The sequence below is a fragment of the Lepidochelys kempii genome, chromosome 2 (assembly GCF_965140285.1).
Source record: "Lepidochelys kempii isolate rLepKem1 chromosome 2, rLepKem1.hap1, whole genome shotgun sequence".
In the NCBI taxonomy this organism is placed as follows: Eukaryota; Metazoa; Chordata; order Testudines; family Cheloniidae; genus Lepidochelys; species Lepidochelys kempii.
Genome location: NC_136381.1, coordinates 96,388,521 through 96,408,656, shown reverse-complemented (window position 1 = coordinate 96,408,656; position 20,136 = coordinate 96,388,521). Strand labels below are relative to the sequence as shown.

Sequence of the window (20,136 nt, the reverse complement as noted above, 5' to 3'; positions counted from 1 at the left end):
CACACTCTTGAACAGCTCCATCGTTCCAGAGGGTAGATACTAGCCAGACTGGGCTCTTCCAAAGTATCAGTCACTAAAGCAACCATGACATTGTTATTGTGTTTACAATACTTGTGAACACATGCCTTATCTACCAAAAAGTTGACACTTAAGTTACTTACACCAGACTTCAAACAAAGAGATGACACATTTTTAAACCATTTCAGAAGCAATATAAAATCAACAAAGAAAATGTAGTCCAACGACAGTCAAACACGAAATACAAAAAGCTAGTAATAAAAATGCATGGTTACACTCACTTCCTTACAGCTAGCAAAAATTCAGCTTTGTAATATAGTCTGAAAATAGAGTACATATATGGATAAAATGATGGTGTCAGTTCAAAAATCCTTTTTATTAAGTAATATTTAAACAAGTATTTTGCAAGCTAAGTATACCTCTACCACAATATAACGCAACCCGATATAACATGAATTCGGATATAACGCAGTAAAGCTGCGTTCTGTGGGGCGGGGCTGCACGCTCCAGCGGATCAGCGTGTCAGCATGTCTGGTTCCGACACACTGCTCTGAGCAGCGTGTTAAGGGTGCCAGGCCAGGGCCGAGGGGCTGGATAAGGGGCAGAGGGTCTCAGGAGGTGGTCAGGGAGCAAGGAGGATTGGATGGTTCGGAGGTTCTGGGGGCAGTGGGTGTGGATAGGGGTCTGGGCAGTCAGGGGACAGGGAACTGGGGCATTGGATAGGGCGTGGGAGTCCTGGGAAGCCAGTCAGGGGGCGGGGGTGTGGATAGGAGGTGGGGCAGTCAGAGGACAGGGAGGGGTGGGCGTTGGATGGGTCAGGAGTTCTGAGGGGTCAGTCGGGGGGGGGGAAATGATTATTAATAAAGGAAATGCTTGAGGCCAAAGCAAGTTCAATATAATGCAGTTTCACCTATAATACGGTAAGATTTTTTGGCTCCCAAGGACCGCATTATATCAGGGTACAGGTGTAGTATGATGTTAGGGGGCTTATTCCTTCACCCACTTACTTCCCTGGTCCTTCTCGCATGAACAGAGAGCAACAATACCCAAAGTCCAAAGGTGCAAACAATTCGATGTTTATTGGGGTGAACTTCCAGCAAGCATGATTCCAGTTTCCTTCCTTAGTATCCTCCTTCCCAGCTCTGACACCACAGAGCCTTACACCTGTGTCCCTGTTCCCATTCCTACCCTTAGCAAAACAGGGTTCCAACTTCCTTACTCCCATTCCCTGTTTCCATTTCCCCCTTTAGCAAAACATGATTCCAATTTTCTTACCCCCATTCCCTGTTCCCATCACACACACCCACATGCCCACCCACACCCCGTCACTTCCTCATTGACTACAGATTATATAGTAAAACTTGAGTTCTGCTTAGCTATACCTTAACCAATCATTTTCCTGAAATTTAACTAACCAATCCTAACATATTGTAACATGATTATGTAACCAATTATATCCCACCACCTTAATTAGTTTACACCCAGCAAAATTAATTATACAGCATACAGGAACAATCACAGAACCAGACAGAGATTATACAGACAAACAATAGCAAAGTGGGAACTAGAATGACAAGACAATACAGAAGTGAGGATTTCACATCCCAGCTATTGATAAGTGAGTTCTTGCCAGACAGGATGCTATCAAACTAAGGTTCCTTTTACATTTTCTAGGCACTTCCCTTTCTCTGGAGGTGATAGGAATACAAGCCTGTCCTGATAGTGCCTAACAGCCCAATAGCACCTTATTTCAATGTGACTAGTTTGGAATGTGAGGATGTGACTGTTTGCTTCCTAGCTTATGGCTGCCTCTGCTGCTTAGCCAAAGGCCTTAGCCTAAGAACAGGGCCTCAGACTGTCACAGTAAGAGAAGGCCCTTACACCAGCAGACAGTGATTTTGATTCTTTCTTTTATACCTCTGGAACTAGCCAAGTGATAAGAATACACCTAAATTCTTAAAGTACAGGCCTTTGCAGACAGGCCTGAATATCTTTATCCTAACATATGACTCTCAACCTGTTTTAACTATTTATTGAGATCTAGTGTGATGTGGATTTCTTTTTAATTAAACAGGAAATTTCAAGGACAGTTAGTATACTGTTTCTTGAACTGATAGAAATCCAGCAATTTGTCTTTGAAACATTGATATCTAAGTTTTATTTAAAACAGAGAAATTTGGCAGCTCTAGCTGAAATGTAACTGCAGTTCAATATCTAAGAAGCTGCATTTTACTGATGTCCTATTCTATAGCTATGGTATCATATCTATTTGGGGAAAAGAGATCATAGATTTACTTTTCCATTTTTTTCCATTATGACAATTTCTCAAGAGAGGTAGGCTTTGTGATCAAGAAGCTTGTAAGAGTAGCTGAATATTTGTTTCTTAACACTAACATATAACAAATAACATTCACGCACTCACAAGATTTGTGCATTTTAAAATATGGAGGATTTCCACTTATAAAATAGATACATGGTGGTAATTTCATTCACATTAATCAGATTTACTAAAACCAGTGTTTTCCCCTGTAATTTTGAAAACTAAATAAATCACAGACCTACAAAACTCCCAAGATATGCAGAATACCAAAATGTTACCTTCTGTTCACAGTTAAATACAAATATTTTCAGTGTATGTGTTTGTTCAATATCATGTATTGCATCAAAATAAACATCTCGTGTTAAAATTAGTTTTTTCTTTTCAACATGTATCCAACTAAGAACTCAAAGATGATTTTCAGTTGGAGATTGCGTGATAGTTGTCTCTTGTCCATATATCAGTAACAATTTTGATTGTTCCCTTCTCCCCAGCAGTGACAAATCTGTTTGATCAAAACCTCAGGGCAAAATAATTTACCAAAACAACCGGTTCATATTTTAATCACAGAGGTATGATAGACTAGTTGAATAGTTTGCATTTAATCAGGAGGGATTTTCCTACATAACTAAGGAGAGTAAAAAAAAAACAAAATCTAAAGGAAACCTAAGATAACAAACCAAGAGAAGATCCAGGACAACAAAGTAAAATGTGTAAAAACATTGCTACAATGCATAGAATCATAGAATATCAGGGTTGGAAGGGACCTCAGGAGGTCATCTAGTCCAACCCCCTGCTCAAAGCAGGACCAATCCCCAATTAAATCATCCCAGCCAGGGCTTTGTCAAGCCTGACCTTAAAAACTTCTAAGGAAGGAGATTCCACCACCTCCCTAGGTAATGCATTCCAGTGTTTCACCACCCTCCTAGTGAAAAGTTTTCCTAATATCCAACCTAAATCTCCCCCACTGCAACTTGAGACCATTACTCCTGCAATTCCTGCTGAGTTTATATATGTATGCTAATTTTTAAAAAATGTAATCTAAGTAATAGCAATTGACTAAGCCTCCTGTGGGAGGGGGGATCAATCTGATTCACGTAGCTGAAGTCAACGTACTTAGATCGACTTACCATGGTGTCTCCACTGCAGTAAGTCGACTACTGCTGCTCCCCCGTCAACTCTGCCTGTGCCTCTCATGGCGCTGGAGTACAGAAGTTGACAGGAGAGCACTCAGAGGGGTCGTTTTATCACATCTAGACTAGACACGATAAATCGATCTCCACTGGATGGATCGCTGCCCGCCGATCCGGTGGGTAGTGAAGACATACCCTCAATCTAAGTGTTTGAGAATCACAGTAATTGAATTAAAAAAAAAACAAACTAAAAATTCTTGGTGTCTTGTGCTCAATAGAGGCAAAGAAAGTGTAAGTGCTTGAACCATATGTTCTAAACCTGGATGGCTAAAGTTACAGTAGACTCTTATATACCAAGGTTTTGACACCTAAATAGAAGTGACCTGATTTTCAGAAGTACCCACAAATTTCAATGAATTTTATGAAAGTTATCAGGACTCAGAGTTATTAGGACTCAGCAACTTTTTAAAAAAAGCAGTTTTCATTTAGGTCACAAAATATGGATACATGGATAAATGTTTGCAACATTTTGTCCAAATGAAACTACTATATAATATGCTTGTATGATGTAATTTGGCTCAGTAGTTTGGTCAGTCTCTGCACATGGGCTCTGAATGAGGGTGAGAATGGTGAATGACATTTTCTGTCAAATACAGAAAATATTGTTTCCTTTAGGGCAGGCATCTGCTACAGTCCAGAATTACTTGTTTATCAGTTTCATAGACTCATCTTTCTGTTTTGTTTTTAGTTAGCCAGAGGAAAAAAAGCTTGTTTTGCTCTCTGTTCCCCAGCAGTAGTATTTTGTTTTTTTCTGCCAACATACCTGTTTCAGGCTCTCCAGCTTGGACTGTTGCATTTCTTCATATTTCCATTTCCACTGAGAGAGATCAGAGCGCAGCTTCTCGACTTCTTTTTCCAGGGAAAAATGCATTCTATAAAAATGTTTTAATTATCATCATTAAAAAATATTTAAGATAACAAAGCTGATTCTGAATATCTTTTGTATTGTTTCTAAACTGTCTTGCTTTGCTAGATTTGAGCATAGTATTTTGTTTTTGTTTTTTTAAATTACATGTTTCTATTACTTTTATGATGTTCAAAGGATTAGCCAAAGAGATTCACCAAAGTGAGGAGAAGGAACCCAAACAATCTAACATTGTGAAATATGCATGAAATGCTATGCTAAACCAAAGGACACTTGGAAATGACTTCAACCAGATTCAATTGACCCAATATACCATGGCAAAGACCATCAGAGAAAAGGTACTGAATGAGTGCAATATCTGAACAACAGACTGGAGTGTAAAGAAAGGGGAAAGGCCAATTTTATCTTTCATTAGATTATCTTAATCATGCATTCTCAAGTTTTCACTTTTTCCTGTGCCAGGCTGCTTTCCCACTCCATGCAGTGATCTACTTTATTTGAGCTTTGTTTCACCTTTTACCACATTCATCTTCCCTGGGCTTTTAGTGTACATTGTTTATAGCTAATTATACTTTTTTTTGGAATAGTTCTATCTCAGTTCCCTCTTTATTCTGAGTTTCCTAGCGCTAGGTCCTCAGCTGGTGTAAATCTGCCTCGCTCCACTGAAGTCAGTGGAGTTCATTTTCAACACCTGGAAAAAAGTCCACAATGCTAAAAAGAAGGTTGATATACCACCATTTCCAGATGGCGTGAGCACTCCTTTTTTAGTCTTCTGTCAAAATGAAAATCCTTGAACTTGTACTTCCAGGAAGGGCATGTCCTGTTTCCTCTAGGGCTGGTAGGCAAGCAGCATTAAAATTTCACTGCTTATTCCCTAAGTACTCCACCAATAGAAAACTCTAATTGGAGGTATGAATCAGTACATTCTCAGCTACACTGGCCATGCTTCTCTCCCAGCCAGAAGTGCTCTTCTTTCAGACTTTGCCAGTCTCCTACAGCTCTCACAGATTGCAGAAAGTTGTGATCTGTTTGCACTGTCCCCTAATTTCAGGGTCTAGGCTGACAGAAGTATGATAATGTGCTTTTGCAAGCATGATGGGTTTGCGGTATTTCAATCAGATGAGTGCACTTTTTCTCTGGTTCCCATACTCTGGAAGCCATAAAATAATTATATTTGAACAGAGCTCTCAGGATTTCAATTTGAACACTTGGCTTTTTTTTTTAGATTTGTTTCTTTCTGACCTTTACATTGGGCAGTTTGTAATGAAATTTTCAAAGACTATATTCACTTTGTCTAAGTACAGTCAGAGGAGTATTGGAAGGGGACATATACATAACATATGCACAGTACTGAATGGAAACCATAAATGTTCTAATTTAGACATTAATAACCCAAATGAAATGCTTTCAAATTTTCTTTGTATTCTCTAGCCATTTCAAATATTATATGCTCCTGAAGGAAGCTTCTAGAAATATTTTGGAAATGGGGATGTATTGATCTCAGAAGTACTATTACATCTTCATTAAGATGACATCTTTTAATTTTTATTTGCCTCCATCAAGATACTTGAGTATGAAGCTCTACTTACTCCTACAACCAAGAAAATATCTATGAAAATATGAAGACTACATAATGCATGAAGAACAATCTGATTCCTCTTAGAGAAAGGTACTGTAGTATTTAAATAATGAACTCTGATTGCTGCCTTTACCCTTTATTCAAAATAATTAAAGCATTATTTTCTACCATTATCCAGAGATCTAAAGAAATAGGATTTAGAGCAGCAGAGAGCACCAGACAGGATATGTCTACACTGCAATTAGACACCCACGGCTGGCCCATGCCAGCTGACTTGGGCCCACAGGACTCAGACTAAAGGGTGTTTAATAGAATCCTATTTTCAACGTCTCCGACTCAAGAAATATTTCCAACACACCTCTGAACAACATACTAACCCACAGAGACCTTCCTACCAAGACTACAAAAAGAAGGATTCTGGGTGGACTCCTCCTGAAGGTTGAAACAACAGACTGGACTTCTACATAGAGTGCTTCTGCCGATGTGCATGGGCTGAAATTGTGGAAAAGCAGCACTTGTCCCATAACCTCAGCCGTGCAGAACACAATACCATCCACAACCTCAGAAACAACTCTGACATCATAATCAAAAAGGCTGACAAAGGAGGTGCTGTTGTCATCATGAATAGGTCAGAATATGAACAAGAGGCTGCTAGGCAGCTCTCCAACACCACTTTCTACAAGCCATTACCCTCTGATCCCACTGAGGGTTATCAAAGAAACTACAGCATTTGCTCAAGAAACTCCCCGAAAAAACACAAGAACAAATCCACACAGACACACCCCTGGAACCCCGACCTGGGGTATTCTATCTGCTACCCAAGATCCATAAACCTGGAAATCCTGGACGCCCCATCATCTCAGGCATTGGCACCCTGACAGCAGGATTGTCTGGCTATGGAGACTCCCTCCTCAGGCCCTACGCTACCAGCACTCCCAGCTATCTTCGAGACACCACTGACTTCCCGAGGAAACTACAATCCATCGCTGATCTTCCTGATAAAACCATCCTGGCCACTATGGATGTAGGAGCTCTCTACACCAACATTCGACACAGAGATGGACTACAAGCTATCAGGAACACTATCCCCAATACTGTCACGGCAAACCTGGTGGCTGGACTTTGTCCTCACTCATAACTATTTCACACATGGGAACAATGTATACCTTCAAATCAGCGGCACTGCTATGGGTACCTGCATGGCCCCACAGTATGCCAACATTTTTATGGCTGACTTAGAACAACGCTTCCTCAGCTCTCGTCCCCTAATGCCCCTACTCTACTTGCGCTACATTGATGACATCTTTATCATCTGGACCCATGGAAAAGAGGCCCCGGAGGAATTCCACCATGATTTCAACCATTTTCATCCCACCATGAACCTCAGCCTGGACCAGTCCACACAAGAGATCCACTTCCTGGACACTACGGTGCTAATAAGCGATGGTCACATAAACACCACCCTATACCAGAAACCTACTGACCGTTATTCCTACCTACATGCCTCCAGCTTTCACCCTGACCACACTACATGATCTATTGTCTACAGCCAAGCTCTACGATACAACCGCATTTGCTCCAACCCCTCAGACAGAGACAAACACCTACAAGATCTCTATCAAGCATTCTTACAACTACAATACCCACCTGCGGAAGTGAAGAAACAGATTGACAGCCAGGAGAGTACCCATAAGTCACCTACTACAGGACAGGCCCAACAAAGAAAATAACAGAACGCCACTAGCCATCACCTTCAGCCCCCAACTAAAACCTTTCCAATGCATCATCAAGGATCTACAATCTATCCTGAAGGACGACCCACCACTCTCACAGATCTTGGGAGACAGGCCAGTCCTTGCTTACAGACAGCCACCAAACCTGAAACAAATACTCACCAGTAACCACATACCACACAACAGAACCACTAACCCAGGAACCTATCCTTGCAACAAAGCCCATTGCCAACTGTGTCCACATATCTATTCAGGGGACACCATAATAGGGCCTAATCATATCAGCCACACTATCAGAGGCTCGTTCACCTGCACATCTACCAATGTGATATATGCCATCATGTGCCAGCAGTGCCCTTCTGCCATGTACATTGGTCAAATTGGACAAGCTCTACATAAAAGAATAAATGGACACAAATCAGACATCAAAAATTATAACATTCAAAAACCAGTCGGAGAATACTTCAATCTCTCTGGTCACTCGATTACAGACCTAAAAGTGGCAATTCTTCAACAAAAAACTTCAAAAAACAGACTCCAACGAGAGACTGCTGAACTGGAATTAATTTGCAAACTGGATACAATTAACTTAGGCTTGAATAAAGACTGGGAGTGAATGGGTCACTACACAAAGTAAAACTATTTCCCCAGGTTTATTCCACTGCCCGCACTGTTCCTCAGATGTTCTTGTCAACTGCTGGAAGTGGCCCACCTTGATTATCACTACAAAAGCCCCCCCCCCCCCCCCCCGCTGGTAATAGCTCACCTTACCTGATCACTCTCGTTACAGTGTTTATGGTAACACCCATTGTTTCATGTTCTCTATGTATATATATATCTCCGCACTGTATTTTCCACTGCATGCATCCAATGAAGTGAGCTGTAGCTCACGAAAGCTTATGCTCAAATAAATGTGTTAGTCTCTAAGGTGCCACAAGTACTCCTTTTCTCTTTGCACAAGCAGCATCTTTTTATTCTGTGTCTGTGCCTAGCCCAACGGGGTCCTGGTCCATGACTAATTCTCCTAAATGCTATGGTAATACAACTAATAAATAACATTGTCTCACCCCTTTTCTCAATAATGAGGTCGAGTTTTCTGCCTGGAAGCAGTAGTTTGGATATCATTTAGAAAACACAATTTGATTTTTTTTTTCAGAGAATAGTTGATGTCTGAAGAAAATATTACTCTCATAGGCCATCATGACCAGCAATAATACATTACAGTTGAACAGGATGAGAAAATTGAAGCCATCATTAGCATAGTCAAGGCTAAAATAATGATACCAGGCTGATGAGTAACCATGAAAAAACAGCAGACAGTGAAGCACAGGACAGCTAAAGAGATGAATTCACACCTTTACAGTGTATAACGGGAAGTGTGATCCTGACCTTACAGGAGAAGTAAAAGTGAATTAACAAAACAGAAAGGACATTTAACACACTGGACAGCGAAAGGATGAAACTGTAAATTAAAGAAGGAACTTCTAATGAGTGTAAAATGCTCTGTTTGGGTAGTAGTATCAAGTGTACATATTGAACGGCTATGTAGATAATATCGTTGGAAAGTGGAGTTTTCCTGTATACTGTGCTTACAAATGGCATGATGAGGATATGAAGTACTAATTTATTATTTGTGTTACAGTAGCACCAGTACTCAGAGGCTCCCATTGAGTCTGTTGTTCCATTGGCCTAGAAACTGTACAAAACCACATAAGAGGCAGTCCCTGCCCTGAAGAGTTTGCAATCTAAATAAGACAGATAAAGAGCGTGAGGGGAAAATACAGGCACATCATAGAATCATAGAATATCAGGGTTGAAAGGGACCTCAGCAGGTCATCTAGTCCAACCCCCAATCCCCAACTAAATCATCCCAGCCAGGGCTTTGTCAAGCCTGACCTTAAAAATATCTAAGGAAGGAGATTCCACCACCTCCCTAGGTAATGCATTCCAGTGTTTCACCACCCTCCTAGTGAAAAAGTTTTTCCTAATATCCAACCTAAACCTCCCCCACTGCAACTTGAGACCATTACTCCTTGTTCTGTCATCAGCTACCACTGAGAACAGTCTAGATCCATCCTCTTTGGAACCCCCTTTCAGGTAGTTGAAAGCAGCTATCGAATCCCCTCTCATTCTTCTCTTCCGCAGACTAAACAATCCCAGTTCCCTCAGCCTCTCCTCATAAGTCATGTGTTCCAGTCCCCTAATCATTTTTGTTGCCCTCCGCTGGACTCTTTCCAATTTTTCCACATCCTTCTTGTAGTGTGGGGCCCAAAACTGGACACAGGACTCCACTGGGACTGGAACTGGACACTGGGAGCTGACCTCGTTCGTGAAGACAGAGGCAAAAAAAGTGTTGAGTACATTAGCTTTTTCCACATCCTCTGTCACTAGGTTGCCTCCCTCATTCAGTAAGGGGCCCATACTTTCCTTGACTTTCTTCTTGTTGCTAACATACCTGAAGAAACCCTTCTTGTTACTCTTAACATCTCTTGCTAGCTGCAACTCCAGGTGTGATTTGGCCTTCTTGATTTCACTCCTGCATCTCCGAGCAATATTTTTATACTCTTCCCTGGTCATTTGTCCAGTCTTCCACTTCTTGTAAGCTTCTTTTTTGTGTTCAAGATCAGCAAGGATTTCACTGGTAAGCCAAGCTGGTCACCTGCCATATTTACTATCCTTTCTACACATCGGGATGGTTTGTCCCTGTAACCTCAATAAGGATTCTTTAAAATACAGCCAGCTCTCCTGGACTCCTTTCCCCCTCATGTTATTCTCCCAGGGGATCCTGCCCATCAGATCCCTGACGTTGTCAAAGTCTGCTTTTCTGAAGTCCAGGGTCCATAATCTGCTGCTCTCCTTTCTTCCCCTGTGTCAGGATCCTGAACTTGAACATCTCATGGTCACTGCCTCTCAGGTTCCCATCCACTTTTGCTTCCCCTACTAATTCTTCCCGGTTTGTGAGCAACAGGTGAAGAAGAGCTCTGCCCCTAGTTGGTCCCTCCAGCACTTGCTCCAGGAAATCGTCCCCTACAATTTCCAAAAACTTCCTGGATTGTCTGTGCACCGCTGTATTGCTCTCCCAGCAGATATCAGGGTGATTGAAGTCTCCCATGAGAACCAGGGCCTGCAATCTAGTAACTTCCATGAGTTGCCTGCTGCCTATTAATCAAAGTGAAGTGACTTACCCAAGATTAAACTGCAGATCAAATGGCAGAGCCAAGAATAAAAACTGGGTCTTCTGATTCCCAGTTTATTTTTCTCTCTGCTAGACAAGTACTAAGTGCCTCCTGCTAGGTTCTGAATACCTTCAACTCTCCTTGGAATCAATGGGATCTGAGGTGCCTATCACATACATGAGGCATTCACCACACCATAGTGTTGGATCTAAGAAACTGTGAGAGATCACAGGGCAGGCTCCATTTTCGGAAGATGCAAGAGTGTTGCACAATTAAGACTGTTAACTGCATGCCCAGTTGGGGACACAATGAAACTTGCAAGACTTTTAATATTTTCAACAGGTTGCATTTACTTTAAAACTATTAGAGTCTTAAAACTATTAGCACTTACTGGTTTTGTGAGGCATTTGAAAGACATTATTTTCTTGAGACTACTAACATCAGCCACCCATTTACAGAGCTTTGTGGTGAGTTTAAGAGAACAGATTTATACAGAAAATACAGGCACTATATCCTTCAGAAACATTCTGTTATTATGGGAAAAAAATAGCTGTGTGATAGTCTTGCACATATTGCATGCCAAAACTGATCCATAAACAAACACACCCACAGACTCACAATACCCACAAGATAGCTGCAAAAAAAAAAAAAAAAAAAAAAAGGAATAATGGAAAACATTGCTCCATTATAGCCTATTGTTGCTAATTCTTTGAACTGAATTTTTTTAATCTACTTCTGCTGTTGTTGAGGAGGGGAAATTTTCTTCCTTTTCTTTTTTCAGTTAACTTAAGTTCTTATTGGAACAACAGTTCTGGTGACTGAAGTCTTCTGACTTCATGGGTACAACACACATTGCAAGTTTTCTTGAAAGACCCAATCGATGTTCCTCAATACTTTTTCTAGACTGACCATTCACAGGGATGATCAGCTAATCCCTTATTCCCACTAATGGCTCTGATGCAGACACCTGTCTCTTACCACCTAGAATGAGATCACCAAGTCTCTTCCTTCAGAGCACCAAACAGATACTAGACATTCACTACTTACCTCAGACAAACATAAGAATGGTCATACTGGGTCTGACCAATGGTTCATCTAGCCCAGTATTCTGTCCCCCGACAGTGGCCAATGCCAGGTGCTTCAGAGGGAATGAGCAGAACAGGTAATCATCAAGTGATCCACCCCATGTCGCCCATTCCCAGCTTTTGGCAAACAGAGGCTAGGAACACTTCAGAGCACTGAGGGACCTATCCTCCATGAAGTTATCTAGTTCTTTTTTGAATCCTGTTACAGTCTTGGCCTTCACAACATCCTCTGGCAAAGAGTTCCACAGGTTGACTGTGCATTGTGTGAATAAATACTTCCTTTTGTTTCTTTTATACCTGCTGCCTATTAATTTCATTTTGTGACCCCTAGGTTCTTGTATTATGAGAAGGAGTAAATAACACTTCCTTATTTACTTTCTCCACACCAGTCATGGTTTTACAGACCTCTATCATATCTCCCTTAATCATCTCTTTTCCAAGGTTAAAAATCCCAGTCTTATTAATCTCTCCTCATAGGGAAGCTGTTCCAAATCCCAAATCATTTGTTGCCCTTTTCTGAACCTTTTCCAGTTCCAGTGTATCTTTTCTGAGATGGGGCAACCACATCTGCATGCAGTATTCAAAATGTGGGCATACCATGGATTTATGTAGAGGCAATATGATATTTTCTGTATTATTATCTATCTTTTCCTAATGATTCCTAACATTCTGTTAGCTTTTCTGACTGTCAGTGCACATTGAGTGGATGTTTTCAGAAGAACTATTCACAGTGACTCCAAGATATCTCTCTTGAGTGGTAACAGCTAATTTAGAACTGATCATTTTGTATGTATAGTTGGGCTTATGTTTTACAACGTGCATTACTGCGCATTTATCAACACTGAATTTCATCTGCCATTTTATCGCCTATTCCGATTAATGTCTTGAAATGAAGGCTCTGTATTCTTTTTCTAGTCTTAAGTTATCCAGTTCCTAGATGGAGCATATTTTGAGGTGTATTGATAATAGTATTAATACTTTGTACCTGTGTAGCACCTTTCAACCCAAAGCCTCGCACGGCTGAGCATACAGGGAGTCATACTGCACTAGCTGAAGCTTCCAAGTGTAATGCTATGGAGAATACATTCCAGTAACTTAACATACCAAAGACCAGGTACAGTAATACTGATATTGAATAGCAAGCAAGCAGCCTTAGCCAATTCCAACTTCACATTTTTCCAGATAGTCATATAGAGTCTCAAGTATATGACAACAAACATAAGAAATATTGAGGAAATCTTCACAAAACGCAGAAGTATGTTGTCAACAACATAAAACAAACATCCTTATACTAAGTTTTTTCCCCCTAAAATATTTAAATATATGCCTCTTAACAGAAATTAATGGTCATGTGACCATTTTAGAACACTAGTTTTATTTAAGTAACTTGCTCTAGGGAGAATCAATTTTGCACTTACTCTCTTTCCTTCTGTAAGACTTTCTGTGACTCATCCAATTGCAAATGCAAAGCAGAAACATGCATTAATTCATTCCCTTGAGGATGGACTATGTTGTCGAGCCTTTGTCTTGGCTTTTCCCAACTGATGTCAGGAGCAAAGGAGTCAGGAAGGCTCAGATTGAATCTCATACCTTGGTTCTTTCTTAATGTGTTTTCAGTTGTCTCTACCTCCTGAGAAAAAAAACATAAGAATAAAACATCCTAAGCCAAAAAGACAAACATATGTAAGGAACAGCCATCTCATAATGAAGTCTACAAGGACCGTCATGCTCTTCAAACATGTACAGCTGCACAGAAGGAAGAATCACATATCTTGCACATCAATATGAGAGGCCAATAGACTGTGGTCAGTAATGCCAATGACCACCTTGATGATCAGCTAGCGTGGTTGGTGGCACTCTACACCAGGAGTTTCAAACACGCGGCCCTCGGTGCGCATGCGGCTTATGGAGTTATTTTCTATGGCCCGCCATAGGTGCTGACTCCGTGGTTGCTCCGGGGCTGGAGCATCCACAGGGAAAAATTAGTGGGTGCTCTGCAGCCAAGCTCCCCGCTCCTCTGCCTACCTCCCAGCACTTGCTGCCGCCAAACAGCTGTTTGCACACTCCGGGGGAGTTGGGAGGAGGAGCGGAAATGTGGCATCCTCAAGGGAGGAGGTGGGGAAAAGGCAGGGCCAGGGCGGGGATTTGGGGAAGGGGTTGGAATAGGGGCAGGGAGGGGGCATGTTTTGTTGTTTGTGTGAGGTGGTTTGGCATTCTGTTTTGGCTACTGTCTGCCGAAGGTGGAAGGTTTGCTGCGCTGTGGGATGAGCGATTTGGGTGAGAAGTTCTCTTCAGGGTGGGGGTTGGATGGTTTTGTTTACTTGAATCAGATCAATGTGCCTCTATCCCCCATGCTCTCAGGACAGCACCTCCTGCTACAAGACATGTGATCACACGCCGCACATGCTCCCAGCCTACAAACTGCAGCTGGCTGCTCCCTGCCCCCTAAGCATTTTCATTCTTCTGTGTACATGAACTAGGAGGCTCTTCCCCCACAGGAATGATTACAACAGAACATCACCTTGTGGAAGCTAGTGTCCTCTTTGCTTTTAACCCCAGCCCAGGTGCTCAGAGCTGGGGGACTCTCGAGGACTGCATCTTGCACATGTTGCCATACCTCTGGCCCCAGAGCCCTTTAAATCAACAGACAGGAGTCACAAGAGACTTGACCACCGGAGCCTAAGCTGAGACCAGCAAACTCATATCATGTACCATCAATTTGGCTTTAAATCCTAGATTCAGGAGGTGAGAGCCAAGTGTCTTGCCCAGGCTTTCGGTTTTCCCTTTCAGATCAAATCCCGCTTGGTGCCTCCAGAGTAGCTGACGGGGCAGGCAAGCCATGATATATTCAGCAGCACCCCACAGGTCTCACTTAACTTCAGTTGTTCATTTTTTTCATTTTTGACTATACTTTTGTATCATTGTATGAACAGGTTTCAGTGATGCGGCCCTCAGGCCAATGTACTAGTCCTCATGTGGCCCTCGTGGTAATTTCAGTTTGAGACCCCTGCTCTACACCACAAAAAAGGTGTATCCAACCAGAGTGGTGTGAAGCCAAGGATCTGTTTCTCTCAGGCATTGAAATATTCTTTCCAGCTAGCATTTTGAAAAGGTCCCAGATGTGACCCTGAATCCAAATCCCATTGATGTCCACTGTTTTTTTTCTGGAGGGACGGAAATTGTGCAGGGGAAGAGAATAGAGTTTATGCCTAAATACATTTTTGTTTTGTGAAGGCAAATGATTTTGCATAAAGAATTGTGGGAACAAAATTTAATCCATAATTAAGTAAATTGAAGTTCTCCCAAGAGAAATCCAGCTAACTTCAGAAATACAATAAATTGTGTTTCCTCCAATTAGCTTATACACTAATTCAGTTTCTCTCAATAAACCTCTGTACTGTTCCTGACAACTCTGTTCGACTGACATTACCAAAACTTTTTAACATGATGCCTGAAAATTATATTGTAAAAGATACTGTAAATTAGGTAAATGGATATTCCGAGGCAATTTTAACACTCTGAAACTATAAAGCCTCAAATTAAAGCTGGCATATTATCCTTCATCAGTGAAGAAGATATACTGTTAAAATATATTTGTGTCATTCCCTCCTTTAGGCCCTGCACATTACACATTTTAGTCACTCTGACATACAGTTAATAACATACGTCTGTGCAGAATTCGAGACTTGGGGTGATGTTCCAGCCCTGTTGAAGTCAAAGGAAAATCTCTAGGGCCAGAGTTTTGCCATTGGACTATAAACAGAAAATACTGTTTGGGTGTTCATTGATTTGAGTTCTGCATTACAGTGTTTTTGAGTTTTAAATAGGATTGCTAAATAACAAATAGCACACTGTAGTTCTCTTCTATAACAAAGACAGATGCACTGATCATAGTGTGCATGTTTAGTAGCAAAGTCAAGAGAATTATTACACTTTTTATGGATGTCAGTGGTGATTAAATGAATAGATTCAAAGACCAATGCGTATACCTCGAATAATCACTTTGTCTAATTAAAGGAGTTCATTTTAAAATCAATATTGCAAATATAGTTTTAAAAGGATCCTTCGTGTAAAAATAATTAGGAACATAGTGTTTTGTATTTAATTCAGCACATTTCTTCTTAGAGTACATGAAAAATATCTTCGTTACATGATGTGACCACTCGTCGAGGTCAGCCTGATAAAAAAAGTTGGATGATGATGATACCAGGACAAATCATAACAGCACAACATTTTCATTAAGTCTGGTGAACTCGCAGGAAACTGCCTAACAAATTAGAATCAAATCACTGGCTAGTCCTTCTGAATAAGGTTCAAATATAATTTTCCAATTGTTGCAAAAATCTTAGAGTTCATAATAAACTTGAGGCCAAAATTCTTAACTGGAGTAAGTCCACTGAAATAAAAGGAATTACATTAGCAAAGAATTTGGCTTTATGTCGAAGCCCCTTTTTTGAGTGTGCCTAAAGAAGAAACACACAATGAAATGTATAATGGTTCAGAATCTTTTTTCAGGTTGATTCTCAAGTACCAGTAAAATGTGTATTCAGGGTCACAGCACATAGTGTAGTTCACCTCACAGCAGTGTCGGTGGAAATTCCGACAAAAGATGTACATGCTGAAGGCCCTGATTCGTAGTCTATTCACGTCAATGCAAACTTTGAGTTGACTGGGCTTTGAATCAGGCCTATAGTCAATACAGGTTATAGGTGATGCTGTTTATGATGGGTATATAATATATATCCAGGGCTGGAATGAATACCTACAAAGGAAGAGGGTACAGTTCCATTTGCTAAAACTAGTTCCTTTATTTTAAAACAGGCAACTGTAGAACTGGAAAAGTTGTACCAAACTATTCCACTCATTAAGAGTCCATGGCTACCTTCTGATCCTATATTACCAAGAAACAACATAACTACAGTCCTGGCTCTTTACTAATACTCCTGTTCTGCAGGAAGGGGATGCCCCCCCCCCAAGGAACTCAAAGTTATTCACTAGAATCCAGAATTAACTGTGAAGAGCAGGAAGAATTTTGGAAGACCAGACTATATAAATAGCTTCCACTCATTTTCAGATCTACCTGTGTCCATAGACCAGTAAAGACATTAATGACTGGACACCAGAAAACCTACACTGCTTTTTGAAGGGGGAAAAATTATACAAGTCACAGGGGAGCCCAAATTATCATCTCATGTAACTGCCCCCATGACAACTGTTTATATATGAGTGATAATGCAAATTGGTCTTCTAGTTTATATATAAACAAAGCTTTATGTACTGAAATTTTAGTAGTGGAGACAGGCATACATGTATAGTGTTACCATGAAGCATAGAAAAGTAGACCTTATGTAGTCTTGCTAAAAATGCAGATTTCTGAAGATACAAATGTATAGTTCCCTTTACCTTATGTGTTTCTTGTACCGCAAGGATCTTGTTCTTGATCACATCTTTAACAGGTTCTTGTTCCAGACACACAAACGGGTACTCCTTTTCTGTCATACAGGACATCTCTGAGAAATTGGGTTTCTTTTTCCAAGTGACTTCAGTTTCCCACTCTTCCTTTTCAATTAGTAAGTCTTGGTTTAGCTTTTTCAGTGCATTCAGTTCCTTCATTGTGGTCTCCAGTTTGATTCTCAATTGTCTCCCTTCCTCCCGGGCTTTATTCCTTTCTGCTCTAACTTTGCTCCATTTCTCCCGCCAGTTGGCTGTGCAGTCTGACCACCAGCGCATGGTCTTCTCCATTTGGGCCGCTCTAGCCTTAACTTCTTCCAGCTCCCGAAGTCGGAGCTCTTCAGAAATCTCCCAGTCATTGTTGTTACTAATTTGCATACAAGGATGATGAGAGGAGTATGGATGGAGCCGTTGAGATGGTAAACTTGAGTTACAGAAGTTACCTGTTGCTTTGCTACCTTCAGCTAGTTCATCAGATTGTCTTTGTTGGGTCCTGAAAACCTGTGTCTTGTCAGATAATTTATGGACAGAGTCTAGATTCATGTTTCAATTCTTAATCTAATTTCACACCTAAAACAGATAAGGAGAATTGAATATTAGTTATAAATATAACAACACATATGTCCAATAAATTAGAAAATCTTTAGAACCATGAGCACATCAGAAGTCAGATTGTAGATTCCACTTTACTTTTCTGCCCAAACTGCGATGCCCTTATTAAGTTTTTGCTCAAGCAAAATCTCAGAATTTGCGTGCATAAGAAAAGAATACAACAAAACTAAGGACCTCAAGACTTCATCCTCTCTCTCAAGAAAATTAAGATTTCCATAAGGGGTGACATATAGCAGTCCCAACACCAAGAGCAGCAGAGGGATAGTCTGTCCCCATTACTTCTGTGCTACAGTCATCTACAGAACACTTACCACATGAAACTAACTCAGCTCTGCTAGCCAGTGCTTGGGGTGAGAGGAGTAAAACCTTGATTCCACCCATTCCCCACTTCTCTATAACCACTTCTACTCACCTGCTTGGGGAAAGGGATGACTAGTACTTACTTTCAGCCCCACACACAGAGTGGTGAATTGAGTCACTTGTGCCCCCTTACTCACCTACCTAGTATCTTAAGGAAAAGTGACAGTCCTGCCAGTATTAGCAGAAGAATGGATCCTGTAGGTAAGCATTGACACTTCTACAATCTAACATCTAGCTTGTTTCAGTGATTTGTATATTATGGTGATTAGTTTTCAAGTTATTACATTAATTTGAAAAACAACCTAAATGAAAGTCCAGTAACAAATTATTTACCAACATTTCATCTTGAAAAAATTAAAGCAATTAACAAGTTATTTTAGCGTAATGCTTTGCTCTCATTTTTATGCATATTAGCCAGGAGCTTCTGCAGTTTTTTTCAAACACCAATCAGATGTTCCCAGCCAGTTTTAATTGGTATTTGACTTTGCAGAACATTCATAATATTATTTGTCATTTATTAAATGTTTCTGGATCATTGTTATAACATAACTATATCTACACTGCAGCTAGGAGTGTGATTCCTTTGCTCTTTACATTATAAGAAATCTGTCTCTCTTCAAAGACAGTAGCTGACTGAGAGACACACATTGCTCTCTCTCAGAGACTTTATTTTCATTCTTGCTTCTTGTTTTCACAAATTTAAACTACAAGTCATTTTATTGTACCAAAAGTATGTCATTGTTTTTTTCTGTATAGAAATGTCATAAGACAGAATTTGGAGATAAAGTTGCACCATTCAGCATCAGAAGCAACAGTAAGGACAAAATTACAAGCCGGATAATAAGTACCAATACAAAAAGTTCCTGAAGGAGTTTAATATCTGGACTTCAGTATAACTCCATTCTTTTGGGAAAAAAAACCTGAAATATGTATTTACTCTATCACGAACCCTCCTCTCCATTCTTAATGTTGTGCATATCTATACAAGAGATAAAGATTAAGAGAAGAGGAATATTATGCAGAAGGATTTATATTTCCACCTAAAATTGGACATTTGTTGATGTTCACGTAGATAAGGGTAACTAGTGGCTTTGCTCTTTGAAAACACCCTTGGGGCCATACAGGTAGTATTGGATGCAGCCCACAGTGGTAAATAGCTTGAGAACTACTACTTTAGAGGGAGGCTAATACCTATTTCCCAATTTTGGTTATACAAAAACCCAGACTTTTATACCTACGCCCAAAGAAGTTGTCTGAGGATCACCTGTTATAAGAGGCCAAAATCAAAGGCCCAAGCTGTATAAAAGGAAAGAATGAAGGATTCATGGCTGTTCTGGTTCTCAATCTGAGACAGTTATGATCTTGTAGGTTTTGAAGGGCTAACACCTCTCAGAGCCCAAGGTTGGAGCTGGGGACCTCTGGTAAGCTTTTTAGCATGTGTGTAAGTTCTCTTTTTTAAATGTTTTTTCTGTGATACGTTCACTTTAAGAATAAATGTGTGCTTGCTTAGAAAGGGTTGTGTAGTAACTTACAACTGTGGGCAGTTACACTGTTTTTTGCTTTCTCTCCAAAGGCTATACACAGGCTGCCCTTTGAGGCAGGTCTGGCTTGCTGAGGAGACCACTGTATAGCTAGAGAACTGCATAGCCTGCAAAACCTTAGGCAGGAAGGAGAGCACTGAAGAGCCAAGAGTCTAGAGTGGGTTCCCCTTGCGGGATTTTGGAGGAGTTGCCCTGAATTGTGACAA

The 20,136-nt window shown here is 40.7% G+C and overlaps 1 protein-coding gene across 1 annotated transcript in view; it reads right to left on the bottom strand.

Moving 5' to 3' along the window:
• Positions 1-17,960, bottom strand: part of CCDC102B (coiled-coil domain containing 102B) — a 315,880-nt gene extending 297,920 nt beyond the window's left edge. The window contains exons 1-3 of the mRNA XM_073329434.1: positions 17,370-17,960; positions 13,385-13,596; positions 4,292-4,400 (exon numbers count right to left, since the gene is read on the bottom strand). Of these exons, the coding sequence (XP_073185535.1) occupies positions 4,292-4,400; positions 13,385-13,596; positions 17,370-17,960 (912 nt within the window). The remainder of the gene's footprint in view (positions 1-4,291; positions 4,401-13,384; positions 13,597-17,369) is intronic.
• Positions 17,961-20,136: the final 2,176 nt, after the last annotated feature.